Source organism: Balaenoptera physalus, assembly GCF_965194825.1.
Source record: "Balaenoptera physalus genome assembly, chromosome: 5".
Taxonomy (NCBI): Eukaryota; Metazoa; Chordata; class Mammalia; order Artiodactyla; family Balaenopteridae; genus Balaenoptera; species Balaenoptera physalus.
In genome coordinates this window covers 7,060,742-7,083,621 of record NC_138884.1, presented here as the reverse complement: position 1 = coordinate 7,083,621, position 22,880 = coordinate 7,060,742, and the positions used below count along the sequence as shown (strand labels likewise).

Genomic DNA, 22,880 nt, shown 5'->3' with positions numbered 1-22,880 from the left:
GGTCACCAACGCTGCTACTCATGACAAGTGTAAGCCTGTAGACACTATCACAACTGTACGTGTGTTTGTTTCTGGGGCTGTGACTGCTACACTGATGACTTCTTCCAAATAAATTAAGAAAAAAGAGAAAGCTCAGTCTGTTTAGAACATCACCGAAGCACAAAAAAATTAAATATTTTTCAACTCTGTACTATTAAAATAGAACCTTGGCCAACAACAGAACTTCTTTAGGACAAGTTTTATATATGAGATTAGCATGTTGTTCTGCTTTATCCTTAGGTAATCTTTCTGTAATGCTGACTGTAAATCAACATTAAATCAGTGCACAGGATCCTGAATATAACTAACAACATATAAACATCACACGTACTTACAGTGAACTGAAGCACTTAATCATATTCTAAAGCATGATTTCTCAACATACTGCATGTATACCACTGGTACTCTGTAAGGTAATTCTAGGTAGTTCATGTACACAGAATTAAATAATCTTTAATCAAATGGTAAGCAAGTTACTTTTCCCGTCATTTTCTTTGGACCCTTTCAGATTACATTAAGGAGAAAACTTAGTTTAATGTTAGTTTATTTTACAAGTCTTCCAACCTTTGCTAAATCTTTCCACCAAAAATCAGCAAGCATGCCTCAAGCTCAAACCACTCAGGGAAGACAAGAGTATCTACTTGGTTTTAACAGAGATAAAATGTCTCCTTTAAAAACAATGTTCAAGGGGAAATTATTTGTAAAGAGCATAATTAAAGAACACTCTACATCAGTGCCTGAGCCAGCAGCAACAGCATCAGGATTACTGGAAACCTGTCAGAAATGCAACACCTCGGCCCTGTCCCAGGCCTTCTGAATGGAAACCTCTAGGAATCAGGCCCAGAAAACTACTTTAATACACCTTACAGGTGCATCTCATGTATACCAAAGTTCGTGAAATACTGATATAGGTGATAGCCAAATCATGTAAGTAGTATATCATGTCAAAAAGATACAGAAAAGAGAGGACCTTCAAGACGGCAGAGGAGTAAGACATGGAGATCACCTTCCTCCCCACAAACACATCAAAAATACATCTGCATGTGGAACAACTCCTACAGAGCACCTACTGAACGCTGGCAGAAGACCTCAGACCTCCCAAAAGGCAAGAAACTCCCCACGTACCTGGGGAGGGCAAAAGAAAAAAGAAACAACAGAGACAAAAGAATAGGGACGGGACCTGCACCAATGGGAAGGAGCCATGAAGGAGGAAAGGTTTCCACACACTAGGAGCCCCTTAGCAGGCGGAGACTGCGGGTGGTGGAGGGGGAAGCTTCGGAGGCCACGGAGGAGAGCGCAGCCACAGGGGTGCGGAGGGCAAAGCGGAGAGATTCCCGCACGGAGGCTCGGCGCCGAGCAGCACTCACCAGCACGAGAGGCTTGTCTGCTCAGCCGCCGGGGCGGGCGGGGCTGGGAGCTGAGGCTCGGGCTGCGGTCGGATCGCAGGGAGAGGACTGGGGCTGGCGGCGTGAACACAGCCTGAAGGGGCTAGTGCGCCACGGCTAGCCGGGAGGGAGTCCGGGAAAAAGTCTGGAGCTGCCGAAGAGGCAAGAGACTTTTTCTTACCTCTTTGTTTCCTGGTGCGCGAGGAGAGGGGATTCAGAGCGCCGCCTAAACGAGCTCCAGAGACGGGTGCGAGCCACGGCTGTCAGCGCGGACCCCAGAGACGGGCATGAGACGCTAAGGCTGCTGCTGCCGCCACCAAGAAGCCTGTGTGCGAGCACAGGTCACTCTCCACACCGCCCCTCCCGGGAGCCGGTGCAGCCTGCCACGGCCAGGCTCCCATGATCCGGGGACAACTTCCCCGGGAGAACGCACGGCGCGCCTCGGGCTGCTGCAACGTCACGACGCCTCTGACGCCGCAGGCTCGCCCCGCCTCCTCCGTACCGCTCCCTCCCCCCGCCTGAGTGAGCCAGAGCCCCCGAAGCAGCTGCTCCTTTAACCCCGTCCTGTCTGGGCGAAGAACAGACGCCCTCAGGCGACCTACACGCAGAGGCGGGGCCACATCCAAAGCTGAACCCCAGGAGCTGTGTGAACAAAGACGAGAAAGGGAAATCTCTCCCAGCAGCCTCAGGAGCAGCATATTAAATCTCCACAAACAACTTGATGTGCCTGCATCTGTGGAATACCTGAACAGACAACAAATCAGCTCAAAATTGAGGCGGTGGACTTTGGGAGCAACTGTAGACTTGGGGTTTGCTGTACGTGACTGATCAATTTCTGATTTTTATGTTTATCTTAGTTTAGTTTTTAGCACTTGTTATCGTTGGTGGATTTGTTTATTGGTTTGGTTGCTCTCCTTTTTATTTTTTATTACTTTTATTATTTTAATAATAATTTTAAATTTTTTATTTTAATAACTTTATTTATTTAATTTATTTATTTTACTTATTTTTTCCTTTCTTTCTTTTTTTCCTCTCCCTTTCTTTAAGCTGTGTAGCTCACAGGGTCTTGGTGCTCCAGCCAGTTGACAGGCCTGAGCCTCTGAGGTGAGAGCCGAGCTCAGGACATTGGTGCACCAGAGACCTCCCAGCACCACATAATATCAACTGGCGAGAGCTCTCCCAGAGATCTATGTCTCAATGCTAAGACCCAGCTCCATACAATGACCAGCAAGCTCCAGTGCTGGACACCCAATGCCAAACAACTAGCAAGACAGGAACACAACCACACCCATTAGCAGAGAGGGTGCCTAAAATCACAGTAAGTTCACAGACACCCCAAAACACACCACCAGACAGGGTCCTGCCCACCAGAAAGACAAGATCCAGCCTCATCCACCAGAACACAGGCACCAGTCCCCTCCACCAGGAAGCCTCCAGAAGCCACTGAACCAACCTTGGCCACTGGGGGCAGACACCACAAACAACAGGAACTACGAACCTGCAGCCTGTGAAAAGGAGACCCCAAACACCATAAATTAAGCAAAATGAGAAGACAGAGAAATACACAGCAGATGAAGGAGCAATGTAACAACCCACCAGACAAAACAAATGAAGAGGAAATAGGCAGTCTCCCTGAAACACAATTCACAGTAATGAGAGTAAAGATGATCCAAAATCTTGGAAACAGAACAGAGAAAATACAAGAAACGTTTAACAAGGACCGACAACTAAAGAGAAAACAAAAAATGATGAACAACACAATAAATGAAATTAAATATTCTCTAGAAGGAATCAACAGCAGAATAACTGAGGCAAAAGAACGGATAAGTAACCTGGAAGATAAAAGAGTAGAAATAACTACTGCAGAGCAGAATAAAGAAAAAAGAATGAAAACAATTGAGGACAGCCTCGGAGACCTCTGGGACAACATTAAATGCACCAATATTCGAATTATAGGGGTCCCAGAAGAAGAAGAGAAAAAGAAAGGGACTGAGAAAATATTTGAAGAGATTATAGTTGAAAACTTCCTTAGTATGGGAAAGAAAATGGGCAATCAAGTCCAGGAAGCGTAGAGCGTCCCATATAGGATAAATCCAAGGAAAAACACGCTAAAACACATATTAATCAAACTATCAAAAATTAAATACAAAGAAAAAACATTAAAAGCAGCAAGGGAAAAACAACAAATAACATACAAGGGAATCCCCATAAGGTGAACAGCTGATCTTTCAGCAGAAACTCTGCAAGCCAGAAGGGAGTGGCAGGATATATTTAAAGTGATGAAAGAGAAAAACCTACAACCAAGATTACTCTACCTAGCAAGGATCTCAATCAGATTCAATGGAGAAATTAAAACCTTTACAGACAAGCAAAAGCTAAGAGAATTCAGCACCACCAAACCAGCTTTACAACAAATGCTAAAGGAACTTCTCTAGGCAGGAAACACAAGAGAAGGGAAAGACCTACAATAACAAACCAAAAACAATTAAGAAAATGCTAATAGGAACATACATATCGATAATCACCTTAAATGTAAATGGATTAAATGCTCCAACCAAAAGACATAGACTGGCTGAATGGATACAAAAACAAGACCCATATATATGCTGTCTACAAGAGACCCACTTCAGATCTAGGGAAACATACAGACTGAAAGTGAGGGGATGGAAAAAGATATTCCATGCAAATGGAAATCAAAAGAAAGCTGTAGTAGCCATTCTCATATCAGACAAAGTAGACTTTAAAACAAAGACTATTAAAAGAGACAAAGAAGGACACTACATAATGATCAAGGAATCAATCCAAGAAGAAGATACAACAATTATAAATATATATGCACCCAACATAGCAGCACCTCAATACATAAGGCAAATGCTAACCGCCATAAAAGGGGAAACAACAATAACACAAATCATAGTAGGGGACTTTATTTAACACCCCACTTTCACCAATGGACAGATCAACCAAAATGAAAATAAATAAGGAAACACAAGCTTTAAATAATACATTAAACAAGATGGACTTAATTGATATTTATAGGACATTCCATCCAAAAACAACAGAATACACTTTCTTCTCAAATGCTCATGGAACATTCTCCAGGATACATCATATCTTGGGTCACAAATCAAGCCTTGGTAAATTTAAGAAAACTGAAATCATATCAAGTATCTTTTCCGACCACAACACTATGAGACTATACATCAATTACAGGAAAAAAACTGTAAAAAATAGAAACACACGGAGACTAAACAGTACGTTACTAAATAACCAAGAGATTATTGAAAAAATCAAAGAGGAAATCAAAAAATACCTAGAAACAAATGACAGTGAAAACACGATGACCCAAAATCTATGGGATACAGCAAAGCAGTTCTAAGAGGGAAGTTTATAGCAATACAATCCTACCTCAAGAAACAAGAAACATCTCAAATAAACAACCTCAGCTTACACCTAAAGCAATTAGAGAAAGAAGAACAAAAAACCCCCAAAGTTAGCAGAAGGAAAGAAATCATAAAGATCAGATCAGAAATAAAGGAAAAAGAAATGAAGGAAACGACCATAAAGATCAATAAAACTAAACGCTGGTTCTTTATGGAGACAAACAAAATTGACAAACCATCAGCCAGACTCATCAAGATAAAAAGGGAGAAAACTCAAATCAACAGAATTAGAAATGAAAAAGAAGTAACAACTGACACTGCAGAAATACAAAGGATCATGAGAGAATACTACAAGCAACTATATGCCAATAAAATGGACAACCTGGAAGAAATGGACAAACTCTTAGAAAAGCACAGCCTTCTGAGACGGAACCAGGAAGAAATAGAAAATATAAACAGACCAATCACAAGCACTGAAATTGAAACTGCAATTAAAAATCTTCCAACAAACAAAAACCCAGGACCAGATGGCTTCACAGGTGAATTCTATCAAACATTTAGAGAAGAACTAACACCTATCCTTCTCAAACTCTTCCAAAATATTGCAGAGGGAGGGACACTCCCAAACTCATTCTACGAGGCCACCATCACCCTGATACCGAAACCAGACAAAGATGTCACAAAAAAAGAAAACTGCAGGCCAGTGTCACTGATGAACATAGATGAAAAGATCCTCAACAAAATACTAGCAAACAGAATCCAACAGCACATTAAAAGGATCATACAGCATGATCAAGCGGGGTTTATCCCAGGAAGGCAAGGATTCTTCAATATAAGCAAATCAATCAATGTGATACACTATATTAACAAATTGAAGGAGAAAAAACATATGATCTCAATAGATGCAGAAAAACCTTTTGACAAAATTCAACACCCATTTATGATTAACAAAACCTCCAGAAAGTCGGCATAGAGGGAACTTTCCTCAACATAATAAAGCCCATATATGACAAACCCACAGCCAACATTGTTCTCAATGGTGAAAAATGAAACCATTTCCACTAAGATCAGGAACGAGACAAGGTTGCCCACTCTCACCACTATTATTCAACAAAGTTTTGGAAGTTTTAGCCACAGCAATCAGAGAAGAAAAAGAAATAAAAGGAATCCAAAATCGGAAAAGAAGTAAAACTGTCACTGTTTGCAGATGACATGATACTATACATAGAGAATCCTAAAGATGCTACCAGAAAACTACTAGAACTAATCAATGCATTTGGTCGAGTAGCAGGATACAAAATTAATGCACAGAAACCTCTTGCATTCCTATACACTAATGATGAAAAATCTGAAAGAGAAATTAAGGAAACACTCCCATTTACCACTGCAAGAAAAAGAGCAAAATACTTAGGAATAAACCTACCTAAGGAGACAAAAGACCTGTATGCAGAAAAATATAAGACACTGATGAAAGAAATTAAAGATGATACGAGATGGAGAGATATACCATGTTCTTGGATTGGAAAAATCAACACTGTGAAAATGACTATACTACCCAAAGTAATCTGCAGATTCAATGCAATCCCTATCAAACTACCAAGAGCATTTTTCACAGAACTAGAACAAGAAATTTCACAATTTGTATGGAAACACAAAAGACCCCGAAGAGCCAAAGCAATCTTGAGAAAGAAAAACGCAGTTGGAGGAATCAGCCTCCCTGACTTTAGACTATACTACAAAGCTACAGTAATCAAGACGGTATGGTACTGGCACAAAAACAGAAATACAGATCAATGGAACAGGATAGAAAGCCCAGAGATAAACCCATGCACATATGGTCACCTTATCTTTGATAAAGGAGGCAAGAATATACAATGGAGAAATGACAGCCTCTTCAAAAAGTGGTGCTGGGAGAACTAGAGAGCTACATGTTAAAGAATGAAATTAGAACACTCTCTAACACCATACACAAAAATAAACTCAAAATGGATTAAAGACCTAAATGTAAGGCCAGACACTATAAACCTCTTAGAGGAAAACATAGGCAGAACACTCTATGACATAAATCACAGCAAGATCCTTTTTGACCCACCTCCTAGAAAAATGGAAATAAAAACAAAAATAAACAAATGGGACCTAATGAAACTTAAAAGCTTTTGCACAGCAAAGGAAACCTTAAACAAGACGAAAAGACAACCCTCAGAATGGGAGAAAATATTTGCAAAGAAAGCAACTGACAAAGGATTAATCTGCAAAATATACAAGCTGTTCATGCAGCTCAATAACCAAAAAGCAAACAACCCAAACAAAAAATGGGCAGAAGACCTAAATAGACATTTCTCCAAAGATATACAGATTGCCAACAAACACAGGAAAGGATGCTCAACATCACTAATCATTAGAGAAATGCAAATCAAAACTACAATGAGGTATCACCTCACGCTGGTCAGAATGGCCATCATCAACAAACCTACAAATGCTGGAGAGGGTGTGGAGAAAAGGGAACCCTCTTGCACTGTTGGTGGGAATGTAAATTGATACAGCCCCTATGGAGAACAGTATGGAGGTTCCTTAAAAAACTAAAAACAGAACTACCATACGACCCAGCAATCCCATATACCCTGAGAAAACCATAATTCAAAAAGAGTCATGTACCACAACGTTCACTGCAGCTCTATTTACAATAGCCAGGACATGGAAGCAACGTAAGTGTCCATCGAGAGATGAATGGATAAAGATGTGGCACATATATATAATGGAAAATTACTCAGCCATAAAAAGAAACAAAACTGAGTTATTTGTAGTGAGGTGGATGGACGCAGAATCTGTCATACAGAGTGAAGTAAGTGAGAAAGAGAAAAACAAACACCGTATGCTAACACATATATATGGAATCTAAAAAAAAATGGTTCTGAAGAACCTAGGGGCAGGACAGGAATAAAGACAAAGACATAGAGAATGGACTTAAGGACACGGGGAGGGGGAAAGGTAAGCTGGGACGAAGTGAGAGAGAAGCACTGACATATATACACTACCAAATGTAAAATAGATAGCTAGTGGGAAGCAGCCGCATAGCACAGGGAGATCAGCTCGGTGCTTTGTGACCACCTAGAGGAGTGGGATAGGGAGGGTGGGAGGGAGACGCAAGAGGGAGGGGATATGGGGATATAAGTATACGTATAGCTGAATCACTTTGTTTTACAGCAGAAACTAACATAACAATGTAAAGCAATTATACTCCAATAAACATGTTAAAAAAACCCAAAAAATTCATGAAAGCGATATATAAATAACTGATGTTTGAAAACTACTGTTTTATAACAATATTATTCTAATAACCCTTAATGTACAAAAAAAGACCCTGCCTTACAAAAAAAGAAAGAAAATTCGAGTATACTATCATAGCACTTGACTATTCTTTTCAAGAAAACTTCTAGCCAAATCACTATGAAGCAGCTAACCCCTACTGGTCTGGGCCAAGAAATCAATATATAACAATGAAAGTGCTGGTTTCTATCAGCTAGTATGCGACTGTATGTAGCATTCATTAAAATGCTAAGGCTGGGAAAAAATATTTGCAAATGAAGCAGTGGACAAAGGATTAATCTCCACAATATACAAACAGCTCAGGGAGCTCAATATCAAAAAGAAAAACCCAATTAAAACATGGGTGGAAGATCTAAATAGACATTTCACCAAAGAAGACATACAGATGGCCAAGAGGCATATGAAAAGATGCTCAACATCACTAATTAATTTGGAGAAATGCAAATCAAAACTACAATGAGGTATGACCTCACACCGGTCAGAATGGCCATCATCAAAAATTCTGCGAGCAATAAATGCTGGAGAGGGTGTGGAGAAAAGGGAACCCTTTTGCACTATTGGTGGGAATGTAAATTGATGTAGCCACTATGGAGAATAGTATGGAGGTTCCTTAAAAACTAAAAATAGAACTACCATATGACCAGGCAATCCCACTACTGGGAACATACCCTGAGAAAACCATAACTCAAAAGGACACATGTACCCCAATGTTCACTGCAGCACTAATTACAATAGCCAGGACATGGAAACAACCTAAATGTCCAATGATACATGAATGGATAAAGAATATGTGGTACATATATACAATGGAATATTACTCAGCCATAAACAGGAACGAAATTGGGTCATTTGTAGAGACATGGATGGACCCAGAGTCTGTCAGAGAGAGTGAAGTAAGCCAGAAAGAGAAAAAGAAATATCATACATTAACGAATATGTGTGGAATCTAGAAAAATGGTACAGGTGAACCTATCTGTAGGGCAAGAATAGAGACAGAGACGTAGAGAACGGACATGTGGACACAGTGGGGGAAGGGGAAGGTGGGACGAACTGGGAGGTTAGGTTTGCTGTAAATACACTACCATGTGTAAAACAGATAGCTAGTGGAACCTGCTGTATAGCACAGGGAGCTCAGCTCGGTGCTCTGTGATGACCTAGATGTTGGTGCAAGGGGAGGAGGGAGGTCCAAGAGGGAGGGGATATAGACATGCATATAGCTGATTCACTTCATTGTACAGCAGAAACTAACACAACACTGTAAAGCAATTTTACGCCAATAAATAAATAAATAAAAGTAAAATAAAATGAAGATGTACTCTTTATATTCCAAACCCCACACCCCAAAAAAAGTGCTAAGGCTACTCTAAAATAATCTAAATGACGATTTCAATTTTGATTTCATAACTTCATTTTTTTTTTATATATTTTATTTATTTATGGCGTGTTGGGTCTTCGTTTCTGTGCGAGGACCTTCTCCAGTTGTGGCAAGCGGGGGCCACTCTTCATCGCGGTGCGCGGGTCTCTCACTATCGCGGCCTCTCTTGTTGCGGAGCACAGGCTCCAGACGCGCAGGCTCAGCAACTGCGGCTCACGGGCCCAGTTGGTCCACGGCATGCGGGATCCTCCCAAACCAGGGCTCGAACCAGTGTTCCCTGCACTAGCAGGCAGACTCTCAACCACTGCGCCACCAGGGAAGCCCCCATAACTTCATTTTAAGGAATTTTTTTTATTTGACCCCATAGCAGTTCCTGGGGACTGTCAGAGCCCACAGATGGAGGGAAAATAGGCAGATTACAGTGCGGGACGCTGATCAGAGAAGGGTGGCTAAGGGATAGGAAGGGGAGCAGAGAAGGGGCAGCACACACATATTTAATTTTCCTAAGAAGAAAATTTTCCTATGAATTCTTCACATCAAGAATATAGGCCAACTTTCAGAATGGCAGAATAAGAACTTAAAGAAATCTACTCCTCCATAAAAGCAAGAGAACACTGATAAAACTTGTCAAAATCAACCTTTTCAGAAGTATAAAAATTAACCAAAGACTTACAACAATCCAAGGACCATTTACTCAAGAAAAGTGACCCAATCTCAGTAAGAAGAGTAAGCTCTGTGGTGTTTTAATCCCATCCCCCTCTTCCCAGCTCTGCAGTAGACTTGAAAACCAATAGACTAGCAACTTATGGTCGTTGTAAAAAGCCATCCTCCTAGCAGCCACTAGAACAGATTGGGTTTGGAATTCCCCAAAAGCTCCATCCTGAGAACTGCCACCATCTGACCCAACCAGCAGCAGACTGAACACCTCCATTCTCAGAATTACTTTATTTCATCTCACTCAGAGCTAACGCTGTGGAAGCAGCCCTATCCCCAGGTTGCTTCTCAGAAACAATCTCAGCAGCAGCTGTCTAACACAGCAGCTGCCTGAGTGATATTACCAGCTGGGGGCTAACAAAAGGCTGACCAAAAAAATTTTAAAGGAAAAATTAAGGAGAGGAAGGCCCATAGAGGGCTTTGAAAAGCTAGCTCCAACATACTCCTGGGAATCTAGAATGCCATGTGTACATTCAGGACTGTGTTCGTACCAAAGAAAGATCTGACAAAGTCCTCCTCTCTCACCTCTGGGTAACCCTGAGGCTCTGTGCAAATGAGAAATGAAGTCTATAAACTGCCTACTGGAGCACTGAAAGCATATCCAACAGACTAACATAGCCCCTCAATAGAGGCTGACTCATTAGTTAAAGGCAATTAAAGAAATCTCTGTCCAAACATTAGGTGACCACTAACTCAGCAGAAACTGCAAAGGCCACACACAACAAAAAGGCTTTACAAAATTAGCCCAGGAAAGTCACGAAGCAAACAGCAACAACACAACAACAGCAAACCTGACTGAGGTTCGGGGTAGGGCATGTCTGATTAACAAGATTGTCAAACTGCTTAAAATGTCCAGTTTTGAACAAAGAAGTACAAAAAATTAGGAGACCCACGAAGAAACAGGAAAGTAGGGCCCACGCTCAGGGGTTAAAAACAGCATACAATAGAAACTGTTCCTGAGGCAGTCCAGAGGGTTGGACCTATGGACAAAGACAAGCAAATGTCAGAACAAGTCAGTTGAAATTATCCGATCTGAGCAACAGAAAGGGGGCACCACCAAGCATACAGCATATGCATAATGGGAGTCACAGGAGAGGAGAGAGAGGACCAAGAGGATAGCTGAAAAAATAATGGCCCCAAACTTCCCAATTTGATGAAAAACATTAACCTACATGCCTCAGGAGCTTAACAAACTTCATGTTGGATGAACTCAGAGATCCACACCTAGGCTTATCATTGTCAAACTACTGACAGTCAAGGAGGATATCGTGAAAGATCAGGAGAAAAGTGACTCATCACATACAAGGGGTCCTCAATAAGATTAACAGCTGACTCCTAATCAGGTCCCTGGAGGCCAGAAGGCCAAGGGGTGACTTCCAAGTGTTGAATAGGAAGACTATGAACCAAGAATTCTATGCACAGTGGAACTTCAAAATGAAGCACAGTCCTACAGAAATGAAAGAAAAATTAAAGACGTTCTCAGATAAACAAAAATGAGAAAATCTTGTTATTTTCAGACCTGCCTTACGAGAAACACTAAAGGGAGTCCTTCTGGCCAAAATGAAAAGACAGTAAATAGTAATTTGAATCCACATGAAAAAATAAGGAGCACCAATGAAAAAAGGTAATTACATAAGTAAATAAATAGAAAAGACAGTATAAATTATTTTCGTTTGTAACACTTTTCTTGTCCTAACATGATAACTGCATAAAAACAATAATTATGAAATTATAAGCTTACAGTGTATAAAGATGTAACTTATCTGACAATAACAGTACAAAGAAGGGGGTCATGGAGCTATAGTGTAGCAAGTTTTTCCTATACTACTGAAATTAACTTTACATTAACCTGAACTAGGCTGTTTTCAGTTTTAAGACGTGAGTTGAAATTTCCAGAGCAACAACTAAGAAAACAACTCAAGAAAAAATATATATATACAGTGCTTGCTATCCATTTTACTAAATCAAATGACTAAATCAATTCTCAGCGTTAATCCAACAAATGACACAGGTTGATCAGTGTTTTCTCTTTGAAACCCTATCTTTTTTTCCCTCTTTCTCAGGCTTGAGTGTCAGAGCCTCCCCATTTCTCCAACTTCGGAATGGTAGGGGCCTCTGGACTCAATCCTTGACGCCCCTCTCTCTCTCGTATCTTCATTTAATTGGTAGGTGATCTTATCCAGTCTCATGACTTCGAGTTCCAGCTACACGCTGATGGCTCCCAAGTCTGTGTCTACATCCCTAACCTATCCTCTGAGCACCAGACCCAGCACACCCAACTGCCCATTCTATCTCTCGTCTTCCACATCTAATAGGCACTTTAACCTACTTGCCTAATATACGTCTGCATGGCTCACTGCCTCACACCTTTCAGCTCTCTGCTCAAATGTAAGGTCTTCAGAGAAGCCTTCCACAACTGTCTTATGTAAAACAGAACCTCTCCCCCACTCTGTATCCCATAATCCTTTAAAATTTTTCTTCACTGCCCGCATCACAACCCATTTATATTTATGTATCTGTTTTAGGTAAGCTTTAAGAGCTGAATCCTTGTTCACTGTGTTACCTCAGTGCACAGAACATACTTAAACATTTATTAAAGGAAGAGAAAGGGAATATTGATTAGGAATAAATGTATAAAAGGGCTTTTCACCAATGCATAATACAAACAGTGAAGATACTTACTTTTCCTTTTTTTCTTGTTTGTGGGCCTCTCTCGTAATTTGAGCCGCTTTTCTACTATATGGATGGATGACTTTTTTTTCTTGTCCTACACTTTTTCCCTTTGGTGCTTTAGGCTAAAATGCAGAGAAACATATGGCACACACAGTCAGATACATAAATGACTTCTCTCAAAAAATTTTCTTTAGAAATAAAGATTTAAAACAGTAATATAACAGAAATACTGTGAGTCACAAATACTACATTATGAATCAGGAGATACGCCAGACTCAAAGTCTTTGTTTCCATGCTCCTAACAGAAATGATATACAGTTGACCCTTGAACATCAGTTTGAAATGCATGGGTCCACTTAAACCCAGACTGATTTTTTTTCCCACAGTAAATACTACAGTGTTACATGATCCACGGTTATGGAGGAACTGCATATATGGAGGGCCGACTATAAATTATATGCAGATTTTTGACTGTATGGAGGATCAGTGCCCCTAACCTCTGCATTGTTCAAGGGTCAACTGTATTCAGAACTATTCTCCATTAATGTAAGAAAAGAAAGAAAGGCACAGAGGCGATAAACCCAGCTCTTCAACTGTTCCAGCTTCACAGCAGATACAGAGAATGCAGACAGTGAGGTGACTCAGGGCTGGAAATTTGCATCAAAGTTAAGAAAGTTACAAGAGGGCAGAAGGAGCACAGGATGTTAACGGGAGCCGGACCGCAGAAGCCGCACGTGGAACAGTGGGCAGTGAATAAAGCAAATCAGACTTGGGCTCACAGGAAATCAGGAACAGAGGAAATAATACAAGCCATCTCGAAATTAGCACATCCCATTCAAGCCTTATGCCAGTTAACTAGGTCCTCTGAACTAGCTGTCTAGCATTTCAGTAACTTTTAAATTCCTACATAATTCTGTATCTTATATCTGACCTATATTACTTAGGAATTTTGTTTGGCTTTAATAGAAAGCCAAAATAATAGTGGCTTAACCCAGATAAAGTTTAGCTCTCTCATGTAAAAAGGAGCTGGAGGTTCTGTTCCACAAAGCCCTGAGATCCAAACTCCTTCCACCTTGTTATCCCACTATCCTTAGGCTATAACCTCGTATCTATCCAGAGTTCAAAATGGCTTAACAGCAGGTCTACACTCCAGCCAGTGAGAAGTGGAAAAGAAAATCAAAAGGCATATTCCTTCTATATTATATGTAAGAGAGGATTACATAAGGGATTAGTAAATATAATCTTTATTCTCAGAAAAAATACAGGATTACAAAAGAAAAAGAAAGAGGCATTAACATACCTAATTCTCAAAAAGGTTGTGTTTCTAGAATATTCTCTTCAAACCTACTGTCACTGTCTTAATTCAGTCTCATGATCTTTCATGATTAGGATGGCCTTTAGGTTCTCACTGCTAGTCCTTTTTCATTGGAAGTGACAGAGCTTATCTTTCTAGAACACTAATTAGTAAAGTCCTTCTCCCCTGCTAAAGAGCTCCACTAACTCAGGTCCTAAATCCTTAACATGGAAAACAATCTACCCCAACCTACTTCTCCAGCATTATATCCCATTCTTCAAAAGACCCTTCATCCCATTCTTACTAACTTCTCACCATTTCTAGAACATACCCTGCTGTTTTTTTACATCTGGAGACTATACTTGTTGCTACCTCTGCCTGCAAAATCCATTTCCTCACTTGTCCTTTGACAAGACGCAGCTCAAAGTCACTTCCTTTGTAAAACTCTCCAGGTAGAATTAGTTAAAATGACCACCTCACACATGTACTCATTTCATCAACAAATATTTACTGAAATATTTAATAAATATTTACTGCTCACTTCTTGATAAACCTGACCAGAGAAGATTAACTCCAAGTCTGAAACCCAGGATGCCCCTGGAAGCTGTTAGAAGTATAGGAGTATAAAGTGTGAAGCCATCATAAGAGTATGTGCATTCTTTTGTGTGTCTCTCTGCACATGTGGCGGGGAGGGAGGAAGGAGAAAAGAAGGTGGGAGAAGGACCTTTTGCGCGTGAAGTGTACCCAGCAAACATAAATCAAGTGTGTTTGTGCCCACCTGCAATCCCCTCCCCGAGCGTGAGCTGGACCTAGTGGCTCACGTTACTGACTAGCCTTGGGCAAAAGCGGTGAGTTATCAATCCCAAGTCGAGGTTATGAAAGGACCCCGGCTCTGTCTCGCCCGCTCTCTTCTGCCCTCTTCTGGCTCACTCTGATGGAGACCAGCTGGCTTGCAGTGAGCTGCCCTACGTACGCAGAGGCCCGTGTGACAAGTAACTGAGAGCGGCCTCGGCCGACAGCCACTGAAGAACTGAGGCCCTTGGTCCAACAGTCCACGGGGAGCTGAATCCCACCAAGAAAGACGTGCGTGAGCTGGGAAACGGATCAACCACAGCTGTGCCCTGCGATGAAACCGCAGCCTCAGGTTACACCTCGACCGAAACTGGTGAGAAACCTGGATGGAGAGGATCCAGGCAAGGGTCCTGACGTGGGACCCGGGAAAAGTAGGAGGCGATAAAGGCTGCTGCTGCTGCTGCTGCTGCTGCAGGCTGACAGACGGTGGGACAGCATGCTAAAGACATTACTAACGCAAGACCAAGAGATAAAGCAAAGATCTCTTTGAAGAGATGTCTTTATTCCATATATTCCGACCAATAAAATGCTTAAAAAAGTGACACAAGGTCACAAGAATCTCAAGAAAAAAAGATGGTTTCTGAAGCTGTATAACTTAAGTTACAGAGCTGTGTGACGTTTCAGCAGTATGTCCAAGTCTACAAAAAATTTCCTTTCAAGATTTAAAAACTCTTGTTCTTTAGAACAAGAAATACTGGTACTGTTGGAGTATAAAAATGTCTGCACAGCTTTAGAAGATCTCAGTTAAAGAACCTCCAAGACTTACTACAAAGAATATACAAAAAAACTGAACTTATATTCTGACTCAACTGTACACTATGATTTCTTATAATAAGTTATTCATGAAAAGGTTGCCTCAAGGCAGGTTATAAATATATAATAAGGCACAGAAACATGTATCATAAAATATTAAATTTCAAAACAATTTTATGTTTCAGTATATTACTTTAAAAAAAAAAAACCAACAAAATACTTCAACAGGGGAAAAGTGAAGTAAAACCCTATCAATGAAAATTAATCTATCAATTACGGTCTACTCAAGCTAAACATCTCTTAATTAAAAAGCAATTAATCTCCATAAATCACGGATTGTCCAAATTTATTTTGTGAAACATCTGACAATTCATAAAAAAATATAGAATGTAAACGTATAACAAAACTGGGGGGAGAGGGATTTAAGGTGTATTTTCAATTAAAACTTAGTATTTTATGTTTCAAAAAGCACCAAATTAAACTCTCAAAGATACAACAAAAATACATTTTTTTCATATGCATCACAGAATACTCTGAATAACAGAAACTTTCGAAAGTTTCTGGCACCACAGAAATATTCCGGTTAAGAAAACTGATATTAAAAATCTCTTACACACAATCTTTAATGATTACTTCAGAAAATTCATTATAAACTAATCTTTGGATTCATACTTCAGAGTAACAAAGAAAACACACAAGTAGTTTATTCAAACAACACAACAACAAAGAGAGGTATTTCAGGAGCAATATGCTTTAAATACTCCTGTTAAGATCATAAATAACAAAATGGAACTTTTCCTAAAAGACTATCAAAGCCATGAGAGAATCTAGGCTCAACTAGAAACAAAAGTGTCATTTAGACTGCCCAGTTCAACTAGAAACCTAGAAGAATGATCATTTCACCAAACACACTTAAGGTACACAAAGATATATGAATACTTTTAAAAAAAAAAATGTAGAAGAGTAAAGCCATGCCTACAACTGAGAAAGCTTACAGTATATAATACCTTAAACTCCAAATACCCTAAAGCACAAAATAAATTCTAGAATATGATATACTAAGTCACTTAACATCGAAGACATAACAGGAATATAATGAACTAATTAACAGAATCTGCACCATTTTTTTGCAGGCACTCTACCCTGAAGAACCCTAGGGCATTTCCCTTGCTTAACAGGTAAATTTGATGCCAGCGACAAATACCTAGTTAGAGCATCCAGAAAGGAACTTAACGGTTCTCCACATAAGCCTTGCTAAACCCCATTCAATTTTCAAGGACCATTTCCAGTTCACATATTTGTGAAGATATCCGCAAATATGTAACCATTTCACATCTCAGTATCCCTTCTCTCTGGGTAGCATTTCTCCCGTAGCACTTAACATACTGCACTGACCAGTCATTTAATTCCGCACGTGTGCTTATCTCCTACATTGCAGCTCCCTGAAGACTACAAACATGTTCTACTGGATTGAAAATAATAGTTGGAAAGAAAGAAAAGAAAGTGGGATGTTGACCCAAGTGAATATTTTACTGTATACTATACACTGAGTTACTGTGTATACTGTATACTGTACATTGAGCTACTATCAATAAAAAATATTTTAAAAAGTTCTTTAAAATAGTGTGAAATACCTCATATAAAAATAATTTTTAAAGGCTCATAAACAATACTCTCCTTAACATTAAAAAATATCTTAATAATTCTCTAATGCCGACTTGACCTTTCATGCAAAAATCTAACACCAGGCTCAACTTTATGTTATTCCTGACTTACCCATGGATATCTAGTCAGAATTAACCATTTCTCCCATTCTTCTGCTACCACTCTTTACACCTCTACCTTATACTAACGTTCACTGACCAAAAAAAACAAAAACAACCCACAAACTTACTGAGCACATACTACCATATATTAAAATAGGCACTGAGGTTCCAGGATTAAAAACAGACATGGACTTGCCTACAGTCTAGTTATAGCCTAACTACATAATTTACAATCTAGTTATCTCACGAATAACTATGTAATTTAATAAGTGCTGGCCAGAAAACGGCCACCATATAATAGGTGTACCTAACTTTGGGAAATCAGGAAGAGACTCCCCGAGAAACTGACTTGAGACCAACTTGGTTTTTTAAGGATAATGCGAGCTGCCGGATAAAGAACAGTTTGGACGGAGATACAGTAAGAAGAAGCAAGACTACTGAAGTATTGAGGTCATTAAGAGAAAAATGACAGTTGAGTGGCACAGCCGGGGCGACAGTGAAGATGGAGAGAAATGGCAAGGTATGAAATGCATTTTGAAGACAGAATGACAGGACTGACTATGGACGGTGAGGGAAAGGGAGGAGTCCAGTATGACTCCCACGTTTGCAACAAAGCAACCAAGTGGTCAGAACTCCCACTGACTAAGATAGGAACTGGCACATGGAGACAGGGGGCATCAAGAACCCACTTTGAGACACTGGTTTAAGATGCCCTGGAGACTGCTAAGTAGAGATGTAAACTAAGTAAATAAAGTTATGAGTCTGGCACCTAGAAAAAAGGTCTGGGCTGAAGATACAAATTTGGGATAACTTGGGGTTAAAGGAGGTACTTTAAAGCCACAGAGATGAGTCTCTTCAGTAGAATAAGAAAAGGGGCTAGGGCTAAGCTCAGATGAACAGATATTTAATAAGCACCTACAATGTAACAGGCACCATTATGAAATCAATGAGAAAAAGATCAGTAACTTAAAATAAAAACAGGTCACAAGAAAGAGTATAGATAAATGCCTTTTAAGTTTTGAAAAGATGTGTGCTCTACCTTAAAAGAAATGTAAATTAAAACTTCAATAAGCTATTCATTTTTAATGTATAAAAAAGATTTAAAAAAATTATTTATTCACACTGCATTAGTGACACTGTGGGTGAGTTAGTAGTCTCACTAATAACTGGGATGTAAATTGGTACAATCTTCTGGAAGGCGATTTGATACTTCTTATCAAAATAAAAACTGTACATCTTTTGATCAAGGAATCCTACCTCTATTAATTTAGTCTACAGACATATTTACATATGTACAAAACAAATAAGAATAATCAATGCAGCAGTGTTTGCAGTAGCAAAAGAATGTAAACAGCTTAAGTGTCCATCAGAGACCTGGTAAATAAATTACAGTAAAAGCAAACAATAGGATGTCAGCTGTTAAAAAAGCAAGAGGTAGATCTATATGTACTCACATAGACTGACGTCTAAGATCAGGTACAAGAAAAAAAGCAAGGGGCATAGGATTGTGTCTAGCATACTGTTTCTATGTATGGCAGGGAGGTCAGAGGACATATATACTGGCACATTCATAGGAAATATCTGAATGGTTACCTAAGAAACTGTGTTCTAACAGTGGTTGTTTCTCAACTGAGCTAGGGAATTAGGTAACACAGTTGGAGGCACACCTACTTTTTGGTGTAGGTAGAATAATGCCCTCCCTCCCAAAGATGTCCATGCCCAAATTTCCCCACACCCATGAATGTGTTACCACACATGGCAAAAAGGACTGTACAGACGCCATCAAAGATCCTGAGATGGGGAGATTATCCTGGATTATCCACATGCGCCCAAAATAATTGCAAGGGTCTTTATAAGAGGGAGGCAGAAGGATCACTGTCAAGAGAAAGAGATGTGCCCTTCTCTTCAGGCAGATTTGAAGATGTTACACTGATGGCTTTGAAGAGAAGGAAGGGGCCAAGAGCCAAGGAATGTAGGCAACCTCTAGAAACTGGAAAAAGGGAAGAGATTCTCCACTAGAGCATCTTGAAGGAAGACAGCCCCAGCTACACCTTGATTTTAGCTCAGTAAGACTCATTTTTGGACTTCCGATCTCCAGGAATATAAGAGAATGAATCTGTGTTGTTTCAAGCCATTAAATTTGTATTAACTTTTCACAGCAGTAAAAGGAAATTAACACACATTTCACAGACAACCACATTTTACTGTGTTTTTTTTCTTTAAACCACGTACATGTAACATTATTCCAAAAGTTGGTATACTAGGTAGATTTTCATTAATATTTTTCTTTAGTTTTACTAACTCTCAGAAGCCAGTTTTTACTAGCAGGCAATCGCTTTAATACTTACTACGCTTATAGGCATAAAAAGAGAAACATAGACAAATAAAACAGAATCGAGAGTCCAGACAAGGGAGCCAAGAATATTCAATGAGGAAAGGACAGTCTCTTCAATAAATGGTGCTGGGAAACTGGACATTCACATGTAAAAGGATGAAAACTGGTCCCCTATCTTACACCACTCACAAAAATTAACTCAAGATGGATTAAAGATTTAAATGTAAGGCCTAAGTCGTAAAACTCTTAGTAGAAAACATAGGGAAGGGCTTCCCTGGTGGTGCAGTGGTTGAGAATCTGCCTGCTAATGCAGGGGACACGGGTTCGAGCCCAGTCTGGGAAGATCTCACATGCCGCGGAGCGACTAGGCCCGTGAGCCACACCTGCTGAGCCTGCGCGTCTGGAGCCTGTGCTCCGCAACAAGAGAGGCCGCGATAGTGAGAGGCCCGCGCACCGCGATGAAGAGTGGCCCCCGCTTGCCGCAACTAGAGAAAGCCCTCGCACAGAAACGAAGACCCAACACAACCAAAAAAAAAAAATTAATTAATTAATTAAAAAAAAAAAAAAAAAGGAATAGTTCTTTAAGAAAACATAGGGAAAAAGGTTCCTTGACATTGACCTTGGTAAGGACTGTTTGGATATGACACCAAAAGCACAAAGCAACAAAAGCAAAAATAAGCAAGTGGGACTACATTAAACGAAAAAGCTTCTGCACAGCAAAAGAAATGATCAACAAAATAAAAAGGAACCTAGAGTTGGGAGAAAATATTTGCAAAATCACTCATCCAATTCATTAACAAAAAAAAAAAATCTAAAAATTGGACAAAGGACGTGAATAGATACTTTTCCAAAGAAGATATACAAACAACCATCAGGTACTACTATTATTACTAAGGTTAATTACAATAACATTCACTAAGTACTAGACACTGGACTAAATGGTTTACATTTAATTTTTACACTTCTATAAAGTAGGCACTACGATTACTCCAACTTAACAGAGCAACTGAGTCTTAGAGGGGTTAAGTAACTTCACGAAGACCATAATTTAGCAAAGACGGGTGGCAAACTCATCCTCCAGGACTCCACTGTCCACATTCTGAGCTGCATGAAAGAAGTATAGAGCAAGTAATAGAGAAGTCTAGATGGAAAACCTCCAGTTCCAAGCTGAGTTTAAATTCAAGAGAGGATGCAGCAGAGCCACCCTGGCTGATGCACCAGAAAAGTGACAGAGCAGGAAACGTGTCAATGAGAACAGATTTATGTGCTGCTTTCTTGACTCATGACAAGGCAATATACTCCTACTATACAGCCTGACAAAAGTGACGTTCTGATAGTCAAAAACACAACTACTGTCAAATGCCAATCAACCCCCCAATCGCTCACACACAATCCAACTACTAAGGTTTTAATGTTCCAAGCTGAAAAGGAAAGCCTAGAAAAGAAAATTATAAACAGCTGGCCACCGCACACACTGATAAATAAAAAGACTGAATTTACACAAACGTATATAATCTAAAGCAAAAAGACTGCAGACAGACATGAAAAATAAGAATACAATGAAAAGGAAAAAGAGAAAATGGAAAGTGACAGAGAAAGGGAACTAATGGCACTGAGACCAGAGTATCATAACTTTTTACCAGATTATAAACTTTTTTATGCTGTTGTTTTCGTTAGAAACTAACTGAAAAGTGACTATTTACAAAACATGTTCCTATTCAAGAATTATTCTCAAGAACAGAAAAAGAAGGAAAAAAAATAGCAGTTTTGCAATATAAACACAAGTGGTAAATATAAAAGCAAACAAGCATAATTTAGACACTGTTCACCTGTGAGTGGCTCCTGGAGATATAAGTTCAAGAAGGAGAACACAGAAGGGTTCTTAAAGTGAATAACGGATAAACGAGAGTTCCTTATAGTTTATACTTAAACGTGCTACATAAGCGCTCTTTTGCATCCACTGCATTTTTAATAAAAACAAAGTGTCAGGGCGGTGAAGGGGAAGAGAGGCGTGGAGGCAGAGTCTGGGGCGGGAGTAGGGCACTGAGGGGTGCTGAGCGGCCGCGAGGACCGGCGACTACGCCGTCCCCGCCGCGCCCCGTCCGCCTCCCGCTCCTACACCGCTGAGGAGCAACTACACGGAGACCCGCGGATTTCCCGCGGGCTGTGGGCAGCGGCGGGCGCCCTACGAGCCCTGCAGAACCCGGCCCGGAACCCGTGCCTGCACCGCAGCCCGCGCACCGCCCACCGTTCTCCCTCCGCACCCCGCTCCCAGTGGCCCGACGCCGGCCCGCCCTCCCCGCCGCCGACCGGAGCCTTCCAGGAACGAGTGGGACCCACCATGGCGACGTCCTCGCGGCCTGGGACCTCCGGACCTCCGAGTCCACACGGCGGGACCTCAAGCTCGGCGGCGGCAGCAGCTCACGAGGCGACGCCGGCCAAACCCACGAGGAGCGGAAGAAGCCGGGCGCACCTGACCGGAAGGGGGCGGGACGAGTGTTCTTCTCTAAAACGTCCCCGGAAACAAGACCTCACCTTCGTGGGCCGCGGCGGACTCTCACGCCCCAGCGGCGCAGACAGGCTCCCCGCGTGCTCGCCTGGCGCCGTGGGCGGGGTGGCGGAGCTCGGGGCCAAGGGTGAACGAGGCGGCGCCGGGCGTGAGGCCGCGACCTGGGCCCGGCCCCGCGGAATCTCGGGCGGCTGCCCGGCGCGCAGCTCCCGGGCCGCACAGCCCCTTCGGACGTGGCGGCCCCGGGCTCCGGCCTAGCGCCCGCCGCCCGCTGCCGGTGGCGCCCAGGGCCGCCGCGTTCCCCGGGCGCAGGCCTGTCCTCCGCGCCTCCGGGCCGCCGGAGCGAAGTTCCCCCGAGGCTGTTTCCCCGTGAAAGCCCCCTCTGCCCACTCGAGGCTCCTTCCCACCCGGTTTTTCTGTGTTCTCACGATGTGTGTGTCTTCGTTCCATCTGTACTTGGGAGGATTCCGTGGAC

The 22,880-nt window shown here is 41.2% G+C and overlaps 1 protein-coding gene across 2 annotated transcripts in view; it reads right to left on the bottom strand.

The window, feature by feature from the left end:
- Nucleotides 1-22,388, bottom strand: part of TMA16 (translation machinery associated 16 homolog) — a 57,451-nt gene extending 35,063 nt beyond the window's left edge. For both annotated transcript variants that reach the window (XR_014263608.1, XM_082461904.1), the window contains exons 1-2: nucleotides 22,237-22,388; nucleotides 12,906-13,018 (exon numbers count right to left, since the gene is read on the bottom strand). Coding sequence is in view for 1 of the 2 variants with exons in the window: in XM_082461904.1 (XP_082318030.1) it covers nucleotides 12,906-13,018; nucleotides 22,237-22,239 (116 nt within the window). In the remaining variant the exon portion in view is untranslated. The remainder of the gene's footprint in view (nucleotides 1-12,905; nucleotides 13,019-22,236) is intronic.
- Nucleotides 22,389-22,880: the final 492 nt, after the last annotated feature.